Source organism: Nelumbo nucifera, chromosome 8 (assembly GCF_055504915.1).
Source record: "Nelumbo nucifera cultivar China Antique chromosome 8, China Antique-T2T, whole genome shotgun sequence".
Lineage (NCBI taxonomy): Eukaryota > Viridiplantae > Streptophyta > Magnoliopsida > Proteales > Nelumbonaceae > Nelumbo > Nelumbo nucifera.
The window spans coordinates 18,807,565-18,827,747 of record NC_142656.1 but is presented as its reverse complement, the minus strand read 5'-3'; the positions used below and the strand labels follow the sequence as shown (position 1 = coordinate 18,827,747).

The window sequence follows — 20,183 nt, the reverse complement described above, 5'->3', positions numbered from 1 at the left end:
CATACCGGACTTGAAGACACCAAACTTGAACGAATGTCACTTTCAGGAATTGATATTCCTAAATAAAAAAGAGGCAAAATGAGATAAATTTGATGGTTTAAAAATTCAAAGTTCTAAAAGGGCAGCCCAGTGCATGAGGCTCCCACCATTGCGGGGTTTGGGGAGGGACAGATGTAGACAGCCTTACTCCTGCACGTACAGAGAGGTTGTTTCCAAGATTTGAACCCTGGTAGCCCAGGTTACAATGGAGCACCCAACCATTGCACCAAGGCCCACCCTCAGTATTGCCAAAAATGTTGTGTAATACATAGTGACCATCCCATATGGAAAACGCAAAGTAATATTGAAATCCATAGATACAAGGATTAACAAATATTACATAAAACTGCAATTCCAAAATCATAGGAGATATTTTTTATCAGTAACTGATCAGTTTATAAATAATTGAAAATGAAATATACATGTTGTGCCAGGCATGCCTCAGAATTGGCTAGCACTGCTATGCATCCCTCAGTTGCTACTTTTTAATTCATTAGTTACAAAATTCCCCCTTGAAAATTAACCCCCTCCCAAAAAAACAGTAGAATTGATCCCTGTTCACTCCTTGTCTTGCCAGCATGTCAAACATACTATTGGATGATCTTTAGAAGTAACATTTATTTCCTCAGCCACTTGTTTTACCTTAATTACATGCCTATGTAACCATGGGCCCGTACTATTTTGCTTAAACCAACCCACTACTACTTTGAATCCCCTTCCACCATTATATGTAAACTGTAAAGACTCCCCAACTCCTTGCTCATACAACACTTTTTTTGGTAATAAATGAAAAGAAAAATATATTCAAAAGAAAGACAGAAGTACAAACAAAGGTGATAAGACATCACCCAGAAGAAAAAAGAGAAAAGCTCAACACCCTCCTAACAAATATTTTAAAGAACAACTTTGAGCTCTTTCCCAACCTTTTACAAAAATAGATCCCTTCTCTAGCCTTTTGCAGAAAACACCCAATCAGCATTCTAAAACCATCACCCAAGATCCAAAACACCTTTCCAGTAAGACTCCAATGGTACAGAATGCATAGGCATATTCTTTTCCAATTCCAAAAACGCTTTTCGTGCAAATTGCTCTCCACCTTCCTCACTTGATCAAGAACCACCTCCTTATCTTCTTGGTCTTTATCATCCCTTTCATCGACTTCAATCTCTTCTTCCACCGCTTCCCAGCCTAACCGAACCTCTTCTCCTTGAGAACCTAGAGTCATTTTCAACTTGCTTTTCCTAATCTTCCCCCACTCTTTAACAACACAACTATTCCTCATCACCTCTCTGAATTTTATTTTTGGTCTTCACTCCCTTCTTGCTTGTCCAACACAGCCATCAATCTTGCCCTAATGGAATGATAATACATTCCATAAGTATCTCTAAACACAATGTCAATTCCTTGAGATCCCCTGGATTAGCCAAACTACAGCCATCAAAGTTTAACTTTATGAGGTTAATGGCTGAAGGGATCAGGATCAGATAGTGATCACTTTTTACCAATGATGAACATGCTACAGTTTTCCAATTTTAAATAATATCATTAGTAGAGAATGATTTGAACAATTTTCAAGGCACCTTTAGAGAAATGCTTTCAATTGGTGCATCTTTTGTATAGATTTTATCCATAATGATTCTAGCATTCCTTTCTTCCCAAACCATTCAAAGTAAGTTTTCCCTAAACATTATTTTATCCCTCATTTTTCTTGGTGAAAAAAAGCTGTTGAACATACTTCCCACATACCCTATAGGATACCACCTACATCTAAAAAGAGGAAAGAAAAAAAACTCCCAAATGATCGATATAAAAGGAAAAGAGATTAGCAAGTAGTAAGTTAAATTTCAGCCTGCTCTACAAAGAAAACATGTATGAAGTGATAGACACCAAAACAACCCTCTCTTCTAGAGATTCTCACAAGTATTTATTTTCATATATACATCTCAACAAAAACACTTTAAGTGGTGCCTGCCCCCCCCCAAATTGATTTCACAAGGAAATATCTCTAATTATAAGAATTTGAAAACAATGTTTTGAAGAATTAAGCACAATAGAATAAACCCAATGAAAAGGAAAACCAAATTCCAGTATCCAAGGAAGAATGACCAAGACAAACACCTTCCATAAACTCAACGAGGGAAAGAGCCTAAATAATTTCAAGCTCACTTAAACCTCTCCTAAAACCCAAATTCCAACTGAGTCTTAATTCAGAAAATGATGTGCAATAAGAAATTGTTTTGTCTTCATGTAGATAAAGGGAATAAAAAGATGGAAATTGGGCCATTCACATCACCCCATCTCAGGCAAGCAAGCATGAGAATGCAGGTTCAAGTCTGAGGGCGGCCACTATGTGTGAAAAAATGCCAAAAGCTAGGACCATACCTAGTCTATCCCCCCCCCAAGACCCTAGATAGCTGGGACCAACATTGGATAACGACCTTTGACAAAGAAAACAAAATCACTTTAGGTATGGCTGGTACTGGCATGTATATGTACATGTAATGCTATCAAACTATTAATAAAAAATGAAAATCACATCAAAGAATATTAGAGAGACTTATTTAATAAAAGTACCATTCAACTAAAGTTCTTGGAGAATTATATAGTAAATAAGCAGAAGAATATCATACTGCTCTATATGAAGTCATGAAATGCCAAATTATAAATGGAAGGCACTGTGATGTTCTCAAAGAGTCCATATAGATGGTTATGAATGGATTTGCACCAACCATCTAGTTTCCTAGGTCTCTATTTAAAAGCCAACATAGAGTCCTATCTCTAACTTAGGTCACCTAACCGTTAACACCTCCCCTGTATCCAGACAGATGATTGATATCTAGTGGGGAAAACACCATGTCTATGCTGTCCTAACTCCTTCCTTGTCCTTGTGGCAACAAAATCAAGGTTCATGATTTTTTTATTCTCAACAACAACAACAATATACAATAATAATGATGATGATGATCAATGTTGTAATATGGACCGGAAACTAAAACAAATGCCTGCCAGGTCATGGGTCAGACAGTCTGACCGCCATGTCAAACGATTTGACAACGGATCATATATAATATAGTATTTTCTGTTTTTTCAATATATGTGTAAGTGATGGCTAGATGGTTGATTTCTTGACTTTTGATACAAGTGACCAGAGTTCAGGTTTTCTAACTCACATTTTATTCAAAAATACATACATATTTAATCAATATAGATAAATCTGCCAGTTCAAGTATTGTCTTGCACTACTAGTCCCAAGCTTGGATAAAGGAGGAGGGTTGCATCAAGTTGGCAGTCGACACTAAAACTTTTGCCAAACCCTCATGAATATGAATTTAATCAATATAGATATTAAAGAGACAAGGTAGAATAATAGATTAATTGTAGCATGTTAACGTACATAACAAAGAAGTCACAACTCACAAGTCAAGTCTCCTTATTTTCATTTTGAAGTTTGTGGTAATTTAGTGACCCAGGAAAATCATTGAAATCCAGCCGGTTTTCAATGGTTCTCACTGTGTTTTGACTGGTTTGCCAGTTTTTTAGAAATTTGAAAAACCAATATATCAATAAACTGGAATGGCTTCTAATTCCCAAGTTTCACAATCCGAGCATCTAATCCGGTCCAAGTGTTGATAATAATAACAACAACAACAACAACAACAACAATCAAGTGTATAACCCTCCAAAAGGTATGAATCAACAATAACTTTGACTAGAGTTACAAACTGGTTAACTAAACATATATGTGCTTAAAAATCACTTGATAACCTTACATCAAACTTACCATTCAATGGATCGAAATCCACCAATTCTTTGGTTGTTATAACAAATAATTCATGAGATGCATGTTGAAGGAAAGAAAACATTGAAGCATAACATATAAAAATGCTACCTGTTATTAGATAAGGGGCCATTGCTTGATACTATGGAAAAACCTCAGGCTGAAAAGGATGAAAAGAAAAATTGAAGACTGGGAGCAACCACTTAATTCAAAAAATGCCATATATTAGGTCCAAATTCAGTTCACCCCTCCCAATACTCCAGATAGTTGGGACCAGCATTGAGTAGTGCCCTTCTATGTATTAATAGACATCTTTTTAATTGTTAACTGAGAATTTTTATTACTGAAAAGAAAAGAGAGAGTTACTAGATGATGTTATTCTATTTTACATGATTGAATATTGACTTCAAGATTACCTAATTTTTTTGTCTCCACCTTATCCTTTTGCAGTCGCAGCAGCAGAGAGTCTATCTCCCCAAAAACTACATCTTTTGGACGATTTCCATCTATCTGTATTTGTGTAAGTTTTGAAACAAGTGAAAATTACTTTACATCTCCATATAATGTATGGGTTAAAGGAAAAAATTATAAATTACATATGCAACCACCTTATTCAGTATATTCAAGTACGTTGAAGAGATAGCTTCAGCATTTTTCTTATAAGTTGTTAGTCGTGATTTCACCTAGTTACGCAAAAGGAAATATGTGTCAATGATACACCATAGAGACCAGAATAAGCATCTCAAAGAACCATACTTTAATAAAAGCATTTTGATTCATTTGGAAATAATAGGTCTTACCTTTGTAGCCTACCAAAACCTTATAGAGACTAAAGGAAGCAGATTACATCCTACACTAAATATTTGGATATACATTTTTCTATTTGCTCATTGAAAAATAAATATATTCTTTCAGGATCTATTACATGTGTTAGACAGTTTTGTATGCCCTTAGCTTCAATCAGAATGATGTACTTTATGAGTTTATTGTAAATGAATAAAAGTGCATATTTGATTCATATTCCCTTGGTATGTTTCTGTGTAATACCCTTAAACTGGACACTTAATGAGACTCGTGTTAGTTTAGAACGTTCACAGCCAGTGGATCGGTCTGGGGAGACCTATCCTGACAAGGCTGACACTGTGGTGCCACCAAGTCGGTTGGGGTGGCCTGTCTTAGCTGCCAGGGTGAAACCCTAGGCACATACAGTGTAGGATTAATAGAACCTTTGAACCGGACCAGATTTCCAGTATTGCCCTGGACCTTGGAGATAGATGGGCAAAACTGGAAAGTTACACCTAACCCCTAGACTCGATTATGATACTACACTAGATGTCGGATTGGGCTGTCTTTGATGCACCAATCAGTGAGACCCTTAGCGGGGGTAAAAACCTGGGTATGTTGGGACAGTGCGAGAATCCATCTGAGTGGGTGATCATAGTGACAGGATCAGCCCCTTTGTCGGACAAAGGTAATGCTCGGGGATGCACTCTCTCTAATGGAAACCAAGACTGCTGGCAGCCAATTTCAATTGTTGAGATTTTATTTTGCAAAATATATTTATATAAAGATATTTATATGTTATGGTTTCAAAATGGTTTGCAAAAGGTTTTAATTCCCGGGATCCATGTAAGCTGAGAGTGCAACACTGCTCCTTGCAGCCGAGGGAGAGGTCCTCTCTTGTCGGGCAGTGTTTGATCATTATGGGCTGAGAGGTTAAGTGTAAGACCATTGAGGATAATACCTGATGGGCTAATCTTGCATCTACCCACAGTCCCTGGGTGTTACAAGGTGGCTTGGCCCAGGGACCACTTAGGGTAAGTGTTGGACCCATAGAGCCCATAAGATGGGTTTCAAGGGGTGCACTGTCCATAACAGTGTATTCGGCCAGGCCTTGTAACAAAGGCTGGGCCGAACCCATGTGGCTGATGTGTAGATCAATGTTTGGGTCCCACGCCATACAAGGAAGCCCAACTGGGCAGCAGTTTGGAAGGCTAAGTGAGTACATAACCTTAAATGGGCCTTAAGCCCATTTCGAACTGGGCTGATTTGATCAGTCAATTAAAAGGGGGCGAATTCTGAGATGGATCAGCTGATAGGATTGGGCCTAGACCCTATCCACTTAGAGAGTCCAAGATCTAAATGAGATTTAGATCTGGAAAACTCCTAATTAGATTAGGAGATGGCTGATCTGATCTACAGATAAGATAAGGGTTATCCCTTATCACTTAAAGGGACTTCTAACCCAAATATGATTTGGATTAGCAACTCCTAATGAGATAAGGAGCTAATCCCTTTAAGATTATGAAAGGAGAAAGGGGCGAAATAGAGTTAGTGATTGATGTTCAATTCTCTTCAGAGCTGAAAATCACAAGAAGAGAGATTTCTGCACCCTACGAATTCTCTCCTGCCGCCTCCTTTCTGCCGCCGCCATTACCTTCAGTTCGATCTCCAGTTCTTGGGAGAAATCAAGATCTGATCTTGATTCCAATCTTTTGGAAAAGATTGGTTGGAGCTGTACTCACAAGCCATCCAGTTGATTCTTGCGAAGGGTCAAGTTCTTTTGGAAGAACATTGTTGATTCTACTCCATCCTGCACTGCGCCATCTTCAGTGGGAGCAGATTTTGGATCCTTCCTTGGGCGTGAACACCTCCATTGGGAGATATTGTTTCTCCGTATCAGGTACATCCTCCCTCCTACTCCTTTTGGTTCAGATCTGATTTGGTTCATGGTTCAAGATTAATCCTTAAAAATATGTTTTCCAAAATAGGGAATTCAATTCCCTGCAAAGATGGGAGAAATTTTTTTTGAAATTCGCCCAGTCCATTCCGCAAGACTTGGACGTCCATGTGATGGATATCCCATCCCTTCAACATGTACTGGTATCAATCCTAAAATCTCAGTTTTCATATGCTGAAAGACATAAGCAGGCAATGTGTGGTCGGTAAACTGGGGCATCTGCTACTTTAAACTTTAAAGAGAAGGAAACTTTTCAAAAGATTAAAAAAATAGAAAAGAGAAAGAAATACATTTTTTAAGATGTAAACAAGAATATTCAGAATCCAGTAAGCACATGTGGAGCTGTATCAAAATTTTCTGATGCAAAAGCTTCCTTATTTGGATATTATGATTATTGTATTACCTTTTTTTGGGTACTTAACACAACACACTAACTTTTTCAACGCAGGTGGTAATAGCGGCATTCATATCCGCATCTCTTCTGGGACTACCCAGCTAACATGCCAACCGAGCCACCACTCAGTTGGTGATTATTGTATTACCTTTTGCTGAATAAATTTAATTTTCATCATAAATTAATCCTTTATTTCTGATGAAGAATGACTAAGAAACTGAAGTGCAACTATTCGCAAAGTCAAGTCAAGGGATTCACATAGTAAAAGCACAACTATTTTGAAAGAAGTGTTTCATTTAAACATCCAGATATGCCAGATACTTGGGAAGTGGCTTCCAGGATATTCCTATGAAGACCTTTCCATCTGCAGTAGGTAGTCAAATATAGCCCCCCTCCCCCAATAGACCATACAGATAAGTAAATAGTTCCTATAGTTTTAGCTTTTCAAAGGGAATCCTGAAAGTTTTTCTGATCTCATGCCTCTTATGGGATTCCAGGTGGGTAGGGATAACAGAATCTGACTTTGATCATGTTACTTTTGTCTATATCCACCACATGTATTAGACCATGTTGTTTCTCCTTCAGCATAAAAGGAAACTATGAAGTTAAGATGGCTTAAGGAAAAGTGAAGATCAGCTATTATGGATAGATATTGTAATATTATGTCACAGTCTATGTGGAGAAATTGAACATTATGCAGAACCCATAAAGAAAAGGGCAGAATATGAGGGACAGAAAGGGAAAATATGGATGCAAGTTTAAAGAATATATGACCATACTTTCTCTGAAGTATCATCAGTACGGGTTACAAGCCTTGCTTTGATTTCCTCCGACTCTGGGGGAAAATTCTTTATATGGTAAATTTTTCCAGTCACTGGGTCCAACCTTCTTCCAACACATCTGTCGATTAGAATTTCATCAGGAACCTGAATATTAACATATAAGATCTCTGTGATCAATTAGATGAAACTTGGTAAGGCCTAATGGATATTTCAGCTACAAATATATACAAGGTTCATGAACAAAAGATACAAATACAGTAAAACTTGATCTCTATATCAGACAATTTTGAAAAAAGGATATTTTTAAGTTTGATTGAATCATCATCATGATATTGACTATTTAAACATCTAAAATCCTATATGAAATCAATTAAAACATAAAGAGAAGATGGAACATCTCTGCAGTGGCAAAGATGTGATCAAAGTGTTTTAGATTAGATAGTTACATTTATTCAATATGAAGTTGTCCGTTGCCTCATTCTAACAAAATCCTACAAATATACATGAGAGGACATAAAAGAATACAAGTAAAGAAAATTTTAAGCCCCATCACTCAAATGTTATGATCACATAGAGCTATATCTGTACATAAAGCTCTTCCTATGTTGCATATTCTACATTGGAATTAACTTATAATGTTCGGTGATTTTATTTTGTCTGCTCATCATTTTATTTCCCTACATCCCAATTGTACTGGTTTTTACATTCGACTGTTTCTATCTTGTTCTACCATATTTCTTGCCTGCAAAATAGATATCTAGCATAACAATTAAATTACTTCCTCCTCCCCTCCCTAACCTAGCCATTGGTAACCAAGTTAAGCTCTTGGGTGTCAATCTTAATTGGAAAGGAAAAGAAGAGGAAGTGTCCCAAATCTTGTTAAGGTAGTGTACAATACAAGCTCCCAAGGGCCTTGACCATAACCCCTGCTCCATGGAATACCACTTCTCCATCCCAGGATGACAGAACAAAGCAACCCCCCCCCCCCCACTGGAATTGAGGATCAGGAGCAATTTCAGGATCTAAACCATGCTCCTCTGTATTCTATTTAATGATATGCCCTTAAACTCCTTGCAAAGCTTAACAAGGACTTCTCTCCAGACACAGAAATTTCTCTCTTCCCATACAACCTATGTAACAGCATGAATGACAGATTCCCCATAGAGACAACCTCTGCCTCTGATCCCCAAAGCCAAAGGAGCAATTTCAAGATCTAAACAATGGTCCTCTGTATGTCATTTAATGAGATGCCCTTAAACTCCTTGCAAAGCTTAATGAGGATTTCTTTCCAGACACAGAAGTTTATAGCCATGTGAGTGGCAGCTTCCTTGTAGAGTCAACCTCTGACTCCCAATGGTCCTCTGTATGTCATTTAATGAGATGCCCTTAAACTCCTTGCAAAGCTTAATGAAGATTTCTTTCCAGACACAGAAGTTTCTCTTTTCCTATGCAACCCACAACCATGTGAGTGGCAGCTTCCTTGTAGAGTCGACCTCTGACTCCCAAAGCTATGGACCTCAAAAGGTGCCACCCACTCAAGCCCCACTAGGCCCAAGAAAAAGTGTCAAATTATTCTAGTGACCACGAGATAAACAATGAGGAAATTAACTGATTCAGGATCCTCTGGGCACATAATACACAATCGGAGGGATAAGTAATGGCACTTCATTCATTTCCTTTCAGATGTCAAAAGACAATCCTCACTGTAATCAAACTGTCTCACTTTGCCTTACTGCATCACAAAACATCCCAACACCTATGATACCTGGATACATGGTGCCATATCATGTTGGGTACTTCAATTTTTAGTGTGAATTTCATATCCAATACTGTATCCATATATGTCCTAGCCAATTAACTAGAGATGGTCAATTATCAACTTTTTCATATCCTAAGCATATAAACATTAAATCATCACATTTCCCTTAATTACTTGATAACATATCAAAATATACTCAAACCGTCCAATATTTGATGCCTCACTGAATTCAATCTCTCTTATTGAAATGCTGTTATTTTGTATGTTTAGTACCGCAGGGGTACTTTAGTACTTTCAGCCTGTTTTATTTTAAGTTGTGTCGCCCTAGTATAAATAACAAAAAAGCTGGCACCGCCAGAAGCTTTCTGAGACTCCAAACTTTTGTCTCTCTTCTCTCTTCTCTCTTATCTCTTCTCTCTCTCTCTCTTCCTTCTCCTCTGGACAACATGGTATCAAAGTGGGACTGTTAGATCCGAAAGAAGAGATCGAGCACACCTTCCCTGTCTTCTCCATTCGCCAGATCCAGATCCAGATTCATTGAAGATCCATATCCAGATTCAGATCGAACTGAAGTACTCTCTCTCCCTTCTCCTTTTTTTTTTATTTTTTCTGGTCATGTGCCAGAACAGAACCTGTAATAGGTTCAGACTGTTAATGTGAGGCGAGCAGTCCCTCTTCTTCCCTTTTTGTGGGATCAGCTGATCCCTGTAACAGACTGTAGGTCAGTAATGACCTTTACATGCTGAGACAGCAGCCTTCTGGTGAACTTGTAGGTCAGGGGATGACCTGTATGTACTGCAACAGCAGCCACAATTGATTTGTAGGTCAAGAGAGGACCTGTATATGCTGCTACAGCAGCCATACCTGATTTATGGTAGTCCAGTGATGACCTGTGAGTTCGGTAAAATATTTTTTTGGGTGTTCGGCTGCTTCCTTTTGGCCTTCCTTGTGTTCAGTTGAAGTGTAACCTGAAGTTGTGATTATGAGTGGTGAAGACTCTGCCACATCTGGAGTCTCCTCAATGCAGAACGGAACAAGTGGGGGAATAGATTTATCTTTCCCTATGGCTGTTATACCCCTGGATGGTCTGAATTACTTAGAATGGTCGAGGGGGATCAAGTTATAGATTACTGCAAGGGGAGAAATAGGGTATATAAATGGGAGAATTAAATAACCAAATTCCAAGAGTGTTGAGTAGGACAGATGGAACCAAGAAAACAGCATGGTTATGTCCTAGCTTTTGGTGTCTATGCAACCTCAGGTGAGAAGGAACTTTATGTGGGCTGTGTTAAGTTGACTGTTTTTATGTATTGTTGGTTCGGCTGATAAGTGTACATGTTAGTTAGTATTGGGTTTTAAGCTGTTAGGTACTGGGCCTTTGTTATTGGGCCTAAGTCTGTTTAGTGTTTTAAGCAGTCTGGGTGTCCCATCACTAATCAGAGGCATTCCAGACATTTCATGTAACATTGTATTGTAATCTACTATAAATAATAGTACTGTCGACTGGGTTACTCAGTTCAACATTCTCAGCACTTGTTTGCCTTCACCTCTCTTCTACTACTTCAGCTACAACCTTTCAGCAAACAGGCTGAAATGGCTTATGAGATTTGGGAGCAAGCAAAGTCGACCTATTCTGAACTGCGTCACTACGCAAAAATCTATCAGTTATAGGCAGAATCATCCACTTGTAAACAGGGGGAGAGGAACCTTTCTGCATACTATTCAGATTTGACCTCCGTCTGGAAGGAGTTAGATCACTATCAAAGTGTAGATTGGAAGTGTGATGAAGATGCAAAAGCATACAAGAAGCTTGTTTCCCAACAGAGAGTGTTTACATTTCTCCATGGTTTGAATCCACTATATGAATCCATCAAAGTCCAGATCCTAGGCAGCAAAGATCTTCCCTCTGTCCAGGAGGTTTATGCATTAGTACAGTCGGAAGAGAGTAGAAGAAATTTAATGAACAGCTCCGGAGGGGATGTAGTTGTGTTGGCAGCAAAAGGGAATGTTACTATAGGTGGGGGAAATTTTTTTAAGAAGGGGGACCCTCAAAAAAGGGTGGAAGGCAAAGACAAACTATGGTGCACCCACTGCCAGAAACCCCGACATGCCCGGGAAACATGCTGGGATCTTCATGGGAAGCCCAAATGGGCCCAAGATTTAAGCAAGAAGCAAGGTTCAGACCTGAATAAGAAGTCAAGACAGCAAGGTCCAAGAAAGTTCACCACAGCAAATGTGGCTTCTCAGGAGAATCAGCCCCCTACTACAGATATGGCTCAGACATACACTTTTGGTTCTAACCCGAGGGAGGATATTATCAATTCCTTCAGTGACCATTTGGAACTCTATGGTAGAGTAATTCATCAGATGGATTCTTCTCCTCCTTCAACTTCATTTGCGTCTACATCAGGTAACTCTGCCACAGCTTTCCATGTATCGTCTCATCCCCTTAACTCTCCTTGGATAATTGATTCTAGAGCGTCAAAACATATGACTGGTGAGTCCACTTATTTTCAGACCTACCACCTCCTCTCTAGAAGAGACAAGGTGAGACTAGCTGATGGTTCATATTCTACCATAGCTGGTCAAGGAACCATCTCTCTTCCCTATGGCCTCACCCTGACTAATGTCTTACATGTTCCAAAATTCCCCATTAATTTGTTCTCTGTTAGTAGTATCACTAATTCTTTAAACTGCTCAATAACCTTTTTCCCTTCTTATTCTGTACTCCAGGATTTGGCCTCGGGGAAGACGATTGGTAGAGGACGTATGGTGGATGGAATCTACATGCTAGAGAATAAGACTGGTCTTACAGTCACAGAGTCTAATAGTTAGTCTAGTACAAGTCAGGACTATTTATGGCATAGTCGTCTCGGTCATTTGTCCTTTGAGTTTGGTATTTCTAGAGTTGTTTAAGTCAGTGTTAGTGTCATAGTTTACATGTCAAACTTGTCAATTGAGTAAGCATTGTAGAACTCATTTTTCTTCAAAAAATAATAAATCTGAATTTCCTTTCCATATTATTCATTCTGATGTTTGGGGCCCTGTTACTTTATCGTCCGAGAGTGGCTACAAATATTTTATTACCTTTATTGATGATTACTCCAGATACACATGGATATATCCTATGCGAACCAGGAATGAAGTACCCAAAATTATCCAAGATTTCCAACGAATGATCTTCACCCAATTTCAAACTGATCCAAATTTTCCAATCCGATAATGCAAAAGAATATTTTCATAATGATCTCACGGAATTCTTTGCTTCGCATGGATCACTTCACCGTAGCTCATGTGCCTGAACACCACAACAAAATGGAGTTGTTGAAAGAAAGAACTGACACCTTCTTGAAGTGGCTAGGGGTTTACTCATCCATACGAATGTCCCAAAACGTTTTTGGCTTGAGGCGGTCCTTTGTGCTACCTATCTCATTAACAATATGCCCTCTCGCTGGTTAGAGTGCAAAGCCCCACATTAGCTTCTTTTTCTCAAGTCTCCTCTTCTTTCTATTCCTCCTCGTGTGTTTGGTTGTCATTGCTTTGTTCAAAATCTGGCTCCCATCCGTGGAAAATTGGATCCCCGTGCTATTCCTTGCATCTTCTTAGGGTACTCCCTCACTCAAAAGGGGTATCGATGCTTTGATCCCATCTCCCGGAGATATTTTGTTTCTATGGATGTCTCTTTCTTTGAGAGTGAGCCTTTCTTCCCTGTTTCTCCTCAGGGGGAGTGTAGAAATGAGGAGAAACTAGTTCAACTGCCCCCTATTCCTGATCCTCCTCCCTTTCGTGTTTTCTTTCGACGTCACAAAGGCCAGCCAAGTTCAAGAGTTGTGGAGCATCCAGAAGTTGTACCACCAATACCATCAAACTCTCTGGGGCTGGATCCTTCCCAACCAAGTACCTTGGTTCCCATTGATGTTCCTGACCCTATTGCCATTGATACCTCTATTGTTGATGACCTTAACCTTCCTATTGCTCATCGAAAAGGTGTTAGGTCTTGCACCACTAAACATCCCATGTCCCACTTTGTTTCCTATGAGAACATTTCACCTTCCTTTCGGGCCTTTCTCTCTTCCATTAACAGTGTTCTTATTCCTAAGAATGTGGTAGAAGCTCTTTTGATACCTGAATGAACAGATGCTATGAAGGAAGAGATTAATGCTTTACATAAGAATGGTACATGGGAACTTGTAGATCTTCCTAAGGGGAAGGAACCAGTTGGATGTAAATGGGTTTTCACAGTAAAACATAGGGTTGATGGCACAGTGGAGCGGTATAAAGCTCGTCTAGTAGCAAAGGGGTTTACACAAGTGTATGGAGTGGATTACGGAGAAACTTTTGCACCCGTTACTAAGATGAACTCCATTAGAGTTCTTTTCTCCTTAGCTGCTAATCTTGACTGGGAACTTCATCAACTTGATATCAAGAATGCATTCTTAAATGGTGACCTTGAAGAGGAAGTATACATGGTGCAACCCCCTGGTTTCCGAGCTCAAGGTAAGGAACAGAAAGTGTGCAAGTTAAAAAAATCATTATATAGCTTGAAACAATCATCAAGAGCCTGGTTCAGTAGATTCCATGTAGCAATTCAGCAAAGAGGATACAAGCAGTGTCAATCTGATCACACACTGTTTGTGAAAAGAGAATGAAGGATTGCAGCACTGATAGTATATGTTGATGATATAGTTATCACTGGTGATTGGAATGATGAAATTCAAAAGTTGAAGAGTTTACTTGCTTCCCAGTTTGAAGTGAAGGATCTAGGTCCTCTAAGGTATGTCCTTGGGATTGAAGTGGCCTGCTCAAAAAAGGGTATCTTCATTTCCCAAAGAAAGTATGTCCTAGATCTACTCCAAGATACAGGAAAATTGGAAGTGAAGCCCGTTGATTCCCCTATTGATCCTAACAACAAGTTAGGAGACTATCAAGGTGAACCCGTCGAGGATGTGAAACAATTTTAGAGACTTGTAGGAAGACTGCTATATCTTTCTATGACTCGACCAGACATTGCTTATGCAGTGGGAGTTCTTAGCCAGTTCATGCATGCCCCTAAGACTACCCACCTTAAAGCAGCAGAAAGAGTTCTCAGATATCTTAAGAAGTTCCCAGGTGCAAGCTTGTTGTTTCAAAAGCATGAGCATTTGAAAGTTGAAGTGTATACCAATGTTGATTGGGTAGGATCCTTGAATGACCGGAAGTCAATAAGTGGCTATTGTACCTTTATAGGAGGGAACCTAGTTACCTGGAGAAGCAAAAAGCATAATGTGGTAGCTAAGTCTAGTGCTGAAGCTGAATATCGGGCAATGTCTCATGGAGTGGCAAAAATTATGTGGTTAAAGAATTTGTTGAGTTGGGCTTTCCAGTTGATGGACCTATGACGCTTTACTGTGATAACAAAGCAGCCATAAACATCGCTGTTAATCCTGTACTGCATGATAGAACTAAACATATCAAAGTTGACAAACATTTCATCAGAGAAAATGTTGTCACAGGGGAAGTGTGTACTCCCTATGTCAGTTCTGAAGACCAACTTGTAGGCATCTTCACAAAGGGGTTACATCACTTGCGACATTATGATTTTATACAAGTTGGGCATGATTGATATCTATGTCCCAACTTGAGGGGGAGTGTTGAAATGTTGTTATTTTGTATGTTTAGTACCGTAGGGGTACTTTAGTACTTTCAACCTGTTTTATTTTAAGTTGTCGCCCTAGTATAAATAACAAAAAAGCTGGCACCGCCAGCAGCTTTCTGAGACTTCAAACTTTTGTCTCTCTACTCTCTCTCTCTCTCTTCCTTCTTCTCCTCTGGACAACATCTCTAACAGAACAATAGTATATACAGAAAGAACTAATTAGATAACATTTTTATTAGTAATATTAGTTTTAAATATGAAATCCCCTAATTCAGGTTTCAAGGCTTTCCAATGGTTTGGTTCTAATGTAGTTACTCTGGTACATAGCAAGGACACCAAGTATTCAGGTGTCCAGATACATGAACCTCCACATATATAGCATAGGAGATAAGGAAATAAATTTTGTTTAATTATAAAAAAGGCCATTACCCAATGTTAGTCCCAGCTATCTAGGGTCTTGGGAGGGGTACACTGGATACAGTCCTAACCTTTAGCATTTTTTTTTTTTTGCACAAAGTGGATGCTGTCGGACTAAAACCTGCATTCTCACATTGACAGCTAGAGATTTTACCATTACACTGAATAATGGCCCTTAATATTTAATTATATAAATAATTTAAAATAGTAAAAAAGGACTCGGAGTGCAGACTCATTATGAGTTGTGTCCTTTCCTGTGATATACTGTTTATGAGTACAAAGTGCCAGGTTTCTTCCTAACTTCAGATTTGAGCATCATCATTATGCTAAAGTAAGTTTCATGCCAAGTGCTAACTTGCAGCATGGATTCTAAATGTCAGCACAACTAGACCCTTTAATTTCAAGCCACCCTGGTAACACTGGGGTTCCAGTTCTAAATGGATATCTAACATTTAAGATGATCAAACAATAGCTTGCAAAACTTGAAACCTGTTCACATAATAGAATTAGAAATAACAATTTCAAAGGAAGCAAGAAATCACGTAAACTTTAGGGGTCGTTTGATAACAGCTGAAGATGCTGAACTGAAAAACTTATTGCTTTGTCTTTTAGTGAATATGTTCTTAAGGAGATTGTGAACTCTTTAATGGCTGAAACTGAAGTTGGGTAGATCACTATACCCTTGAAATTTTTATTATTTAATTATTTTAACAAACTAAAAGACAAAGCAACAAGTCTTTAAGTTCAGCAACTTCAGCTGTTATCAAACAGCTCCTTATACACATGTGATGTAATTTTTATAAATTTCAGTACAGTTCATTTGGGTGGGTTTAATTCATGTACAACAATTAACCAACAAAGATGGGAGAATAATTACATACGTCCAAGACAATGTATATGTCTGGTCTAATCTTCATTTGTTCCAAACTTTGTGCTTGGGCTGAGCTTCGTGGGTATCCATCAAGGAGCCATCCTTTCTCCTTTGCATCTTGTTGTGATAATCGTGATTTCACCATCTACGAAGAATTATTGGTTTAGTGATTTTCTGGAAAGGAAAAAAAAGCACAACACAAGGTCTTGGAAGTAATATAATACAGCAATGACAATCTCATCTGGAACTAGACGGCCAGTCTCCATATATTCTTTTGCTTTATTTCCAATCTCTGTCCCTGATGATACTTCAGCTCTTAGAAGATCTCCAGTTGATATGTGCACCAATCCATACTGAAGAACCAAGGAAGATTAATCATGTTAAAAAGGTACTGAATAATGAAAGTTAATGGAACAAGGAAAATAAAATTCTCTATTAAGGTACTGAATAATGAAAGAAAACATGAAAATTGAAAATAAATTACAAATGAAATTAAAATGAACATAATCATGTTAAAAACACTAAATTAATTATTGGAAAATTATTATAAAACTACAGAAAAAATATGCACACATACACACAAACAGACAGACGAAAGAATTTGGACCAGTCTAACAAAAATCACATGGGACAATGTGGAAAGCTTAATGCATAAACAGCTATACCCAACAGCACGATGCATTTCCTGAGAATGAAATTTCAGGTGAAACCATTTTACTAAAAAAGGATTAATTTCATGAAAGATGAATCTATGTTTGCATTGGACATAAACTCAATTGACATGAGGACAAAAAGGGCATGGATGGGTGTCCTTAAAGTCATTTTGTTCAGAGTTTTTATGGGGAATAAGATAGAGAGTGGAAACTTTCTCTAGAAGGCACATGGTCTAGGGACTCTGTGATACAAGACAATCCTGAAATAGAAGTATTTCACTTTGTACAAGGATTGAAAAAGCTTCCAGCAAGATCCTCTCAGAGAAAAGAAAATTTGCAAAGAAAGAGAGAAAAGAGATAGAAGGAGAAAATGATAAATGGGTAGATCCTCAGTACCTGATCCCAACTTTTTATCTGAGTCTGACCAACCAAAAGGATGAAGATGATAGAACCTAACAACCAAGGACAATAAGTTCTTTTCTTTCTTTAGAGAAAGGAGAGGAGTCTTCTTTTTTCAAAAAAATACATAAGCATGTCGCAAAAAAAATCACAAATTTGCATCACTTCATTCTGACACGGGCTAAAAAAGATCAAAAACTCAAAGTTGGAGGTGAATTACTTGAATTTCAAATCAAAACTAGAGACAGCATCTCAAGTTCACCATTCTACTTGCAGCCACAATTTGGAATATTGAAACTCACACAGTTAGCTTGATTTTGATGTCACTGGAAAACTCATTTGATTATTCATCCAACAAGCCCAAGATCATGCAATTTTGGACATAAAATGAAATAGTTATGTTTTGGCTGTCTTGTATCTGAAATAACCACTCCCTTAGTCTTTTATTTCCCATTAAAATAGACCACCGTTTATCAAAAATAGAAATGGATTTGTGACAAGGCTTCTATTATTTGGTTGCTTTAAATTTTAAGTTAGAGTTAGGATTTATTTTTCTAGGTATTTGTTTTAGAAGTCGTCTGCCTACAGGAAATTCATGTTTAACTTTTAATGGGTCAAATAAATCAATTTCCTAAAGGTTTTTAACAGTTCTAGGCAATCTGACTCATTCCAACATAGGTATGAGCATGAATTGGAAAGTGATTAGAAATCATTAGCTCCTCTAAGTGATGATTTCCTTGACAGATTTCCTTGATGATTTCCTTAGGCTTTGTTTTGTTTGGTGTTAATGACAGATTTCCTTGATGATTCTAATTCCTTCAAGAAGCTATTACATGTCGATTCCTAATAGTTCCTCTAAGTGATGATTCCTATGTTATTCTCTTATCTTTTTCTTATTTTGCAGGTCTATCATGCATCATATTCCCTCTTATAAGGCTGGATTCTTTTTGTTTGGAAAAAAATCCTAGCTTGTTGAGAGAAAGACCAGACATAGTGACACATAGATATGACTAACTTATACCAGCATTTTTCTCTTCAAGGTGATAGTGCTTTCTGTTCTCTGGGTATTCATATTGAGCTGGAACCAAAAATAAGGAAAGGAGCATTACCCCAGTGTGCCTCATGTATCAATGCTGGGTCCAGCTCTATAACTCATCTCTGTTTTATAACAAATGATTGCTAGATTTGTGTGATTTTAGAGATGCAAAAATCTCTAGTCGTTATAACTGCAATTCCCAAAGAAACATTTCCTTCTCCAACAGTATCTAGGAACAACTACCTATTGCATGTAGTTTCCTTAATGAAGAAGTTCTACTGTTCAATCTATATTTTATCTCTCAATGACTGCGTCCCATCCTGTACATTATGCAAGTTGTGTCACCTTTTCTTCCTCACCTTATTTTGATTCTTTTTGCATTCTACCCTTCTAAGCTAAGCAGACCAACGGATCAATCAAAACTAGGAAAATAAAGAAATCACCTTCTGGACGATCAACTCACACTGAGTTCCTTTCCCCGAAGCTGGGGCCCCTGATATCATCACCTTCAATGGTTCGCCAGCCAAACAATTCACCCTAAATCCCTGCCCAAAAAAAGAAGCTAAGGAGAAATATAATACAAACCGAAAATCTGCAAAACCAATATGCAAACCTTTGGTTTAGGGTTTCTCCTTGGTTGAGTTCTTGAAGAACATCGTAGCGATGACAGATGGAGCGAATACGGTGAAGGAATGGAGAGAGAATATGACAAGGAAGTCAAAGAGGAGGGATGATAATTGAAGGAAGAAAGAGACATGGTGGTTATGGGGAATGGAGCTGAAGCGCCATTGTTGTAGTAAATCGAGATCACTGAGCTAAGCACCATTTCTGCGCTGCAGAGCTCTTCTTTGAAGGTTACAAGTCGAAAGGATCTTCGTGTAGCAAAGTGAGGTGAGGACTAAGGAGAGTGGCTGATATTTTGTAACTGATAAACGGCCACCATTGGTTTGCTCCTGAGAAATGGTAGTTATCCGCTCTGTGAACAGTGAAATCCACCGAGCCTTCCAAATTGGCGGTTAAGTTCAGAACATATCATCCAGTAGGTCCCACACCTTCCTACACTACACGAGGTTTTTTCTGTAGACGGTTGACCATCCTGTGCGAAATTGTGGATACAAATTGAGCAATGCCACCCGATTGTCCGAATTCGAATTCGTTCCCATCGAGAGTGATCCGAGTTCGATTTATAATGGGGTCCGACTATGATATGGAAAACCATATCATATCTAAAACTTTTACTACTGCCACGTATACAGCAGTTACCGGATTTAATTAAGTAACAGGTAATTATTATTTCATATATTAATTAAAATTTAAAACATTGTTTTAACCAATCCATTAACCGAATCTTCCGTTTTCCCATTCTTTATCTTCTTCCGGTTCCCTACTCTGTTCAAACTTCTCCCTCTGGAAATCGTAAATCCATAGATCACAATGCATTCAATCAACAGCAAGAGGTTATTCATCTCCCTCGCTCTCGATCACAAGTATTTTCTTCTTCTTCTTCTTCATATTTTCTACAATCGCCATATTTTAGTAAATAACCTCACTAAACATTTCCCTAACAGTCGATTCATATTTTTTACAATCACTAAACATCTCCCTAATAGTCAATTCCATATTTTCTGCAATCACTAAACATCTTCCTAACAATCGATTCCATATTTTCTGCAATCCAAC

The 20,183-nt window shown here is 38.2% G+C and overlaps 1 protein-coding gene across 2 annotated transcripts in view; it reads right to left on the bottom strand.

Annotated features, from left to right (window-relative positions):
* The window catches only part of LOC104588527 (adenylate kinase family protein), a 35,926-nt gene extending 16,420 nt beyond the window's left edge, over positions 1-19,506 (bottom strand). For both annotated transcript variants that reach the window (XR_733812.3, XM_010246491.3), the window contains exons 1-8: positions 19,117-19,506; positions 18,947-19,048; positions 16,640-16,768; positions 16,426-16,560; positions 7,731-7,877; positions 4,426-4,500; positions 4,234-4,327; positions 6-58 (exon numbers count right to left, since the gene is read on the bottom strand). Coding sequence is in view for 1 of the 2 variants with exons in the window: in XM_010246491.3 (XP_010244793.1) it covers positions 6-58; positions 4,234-4,327; positions 4,426-4,500; positions 7,731-7,877; positions 16,426-16,560; positions 16,640-16,768; positions 18,947-19,048; positions 19,117-19,329 (948 nt within the window). In the remaining variant the exon portion in view is untranslated. The remainder of the gene's footprint in view (positions 1-5; positions 59-4,233; positions 4,328-4,425; positions 4,501-7,730; positions 7,878-16,425; positions 16,561-16,639; positions 16,769-18,946; positions 19,049-19,116) is intronic.
* Between the last annotated feature and the right edge of the window lie 677 nt (positions 19,507-20,183).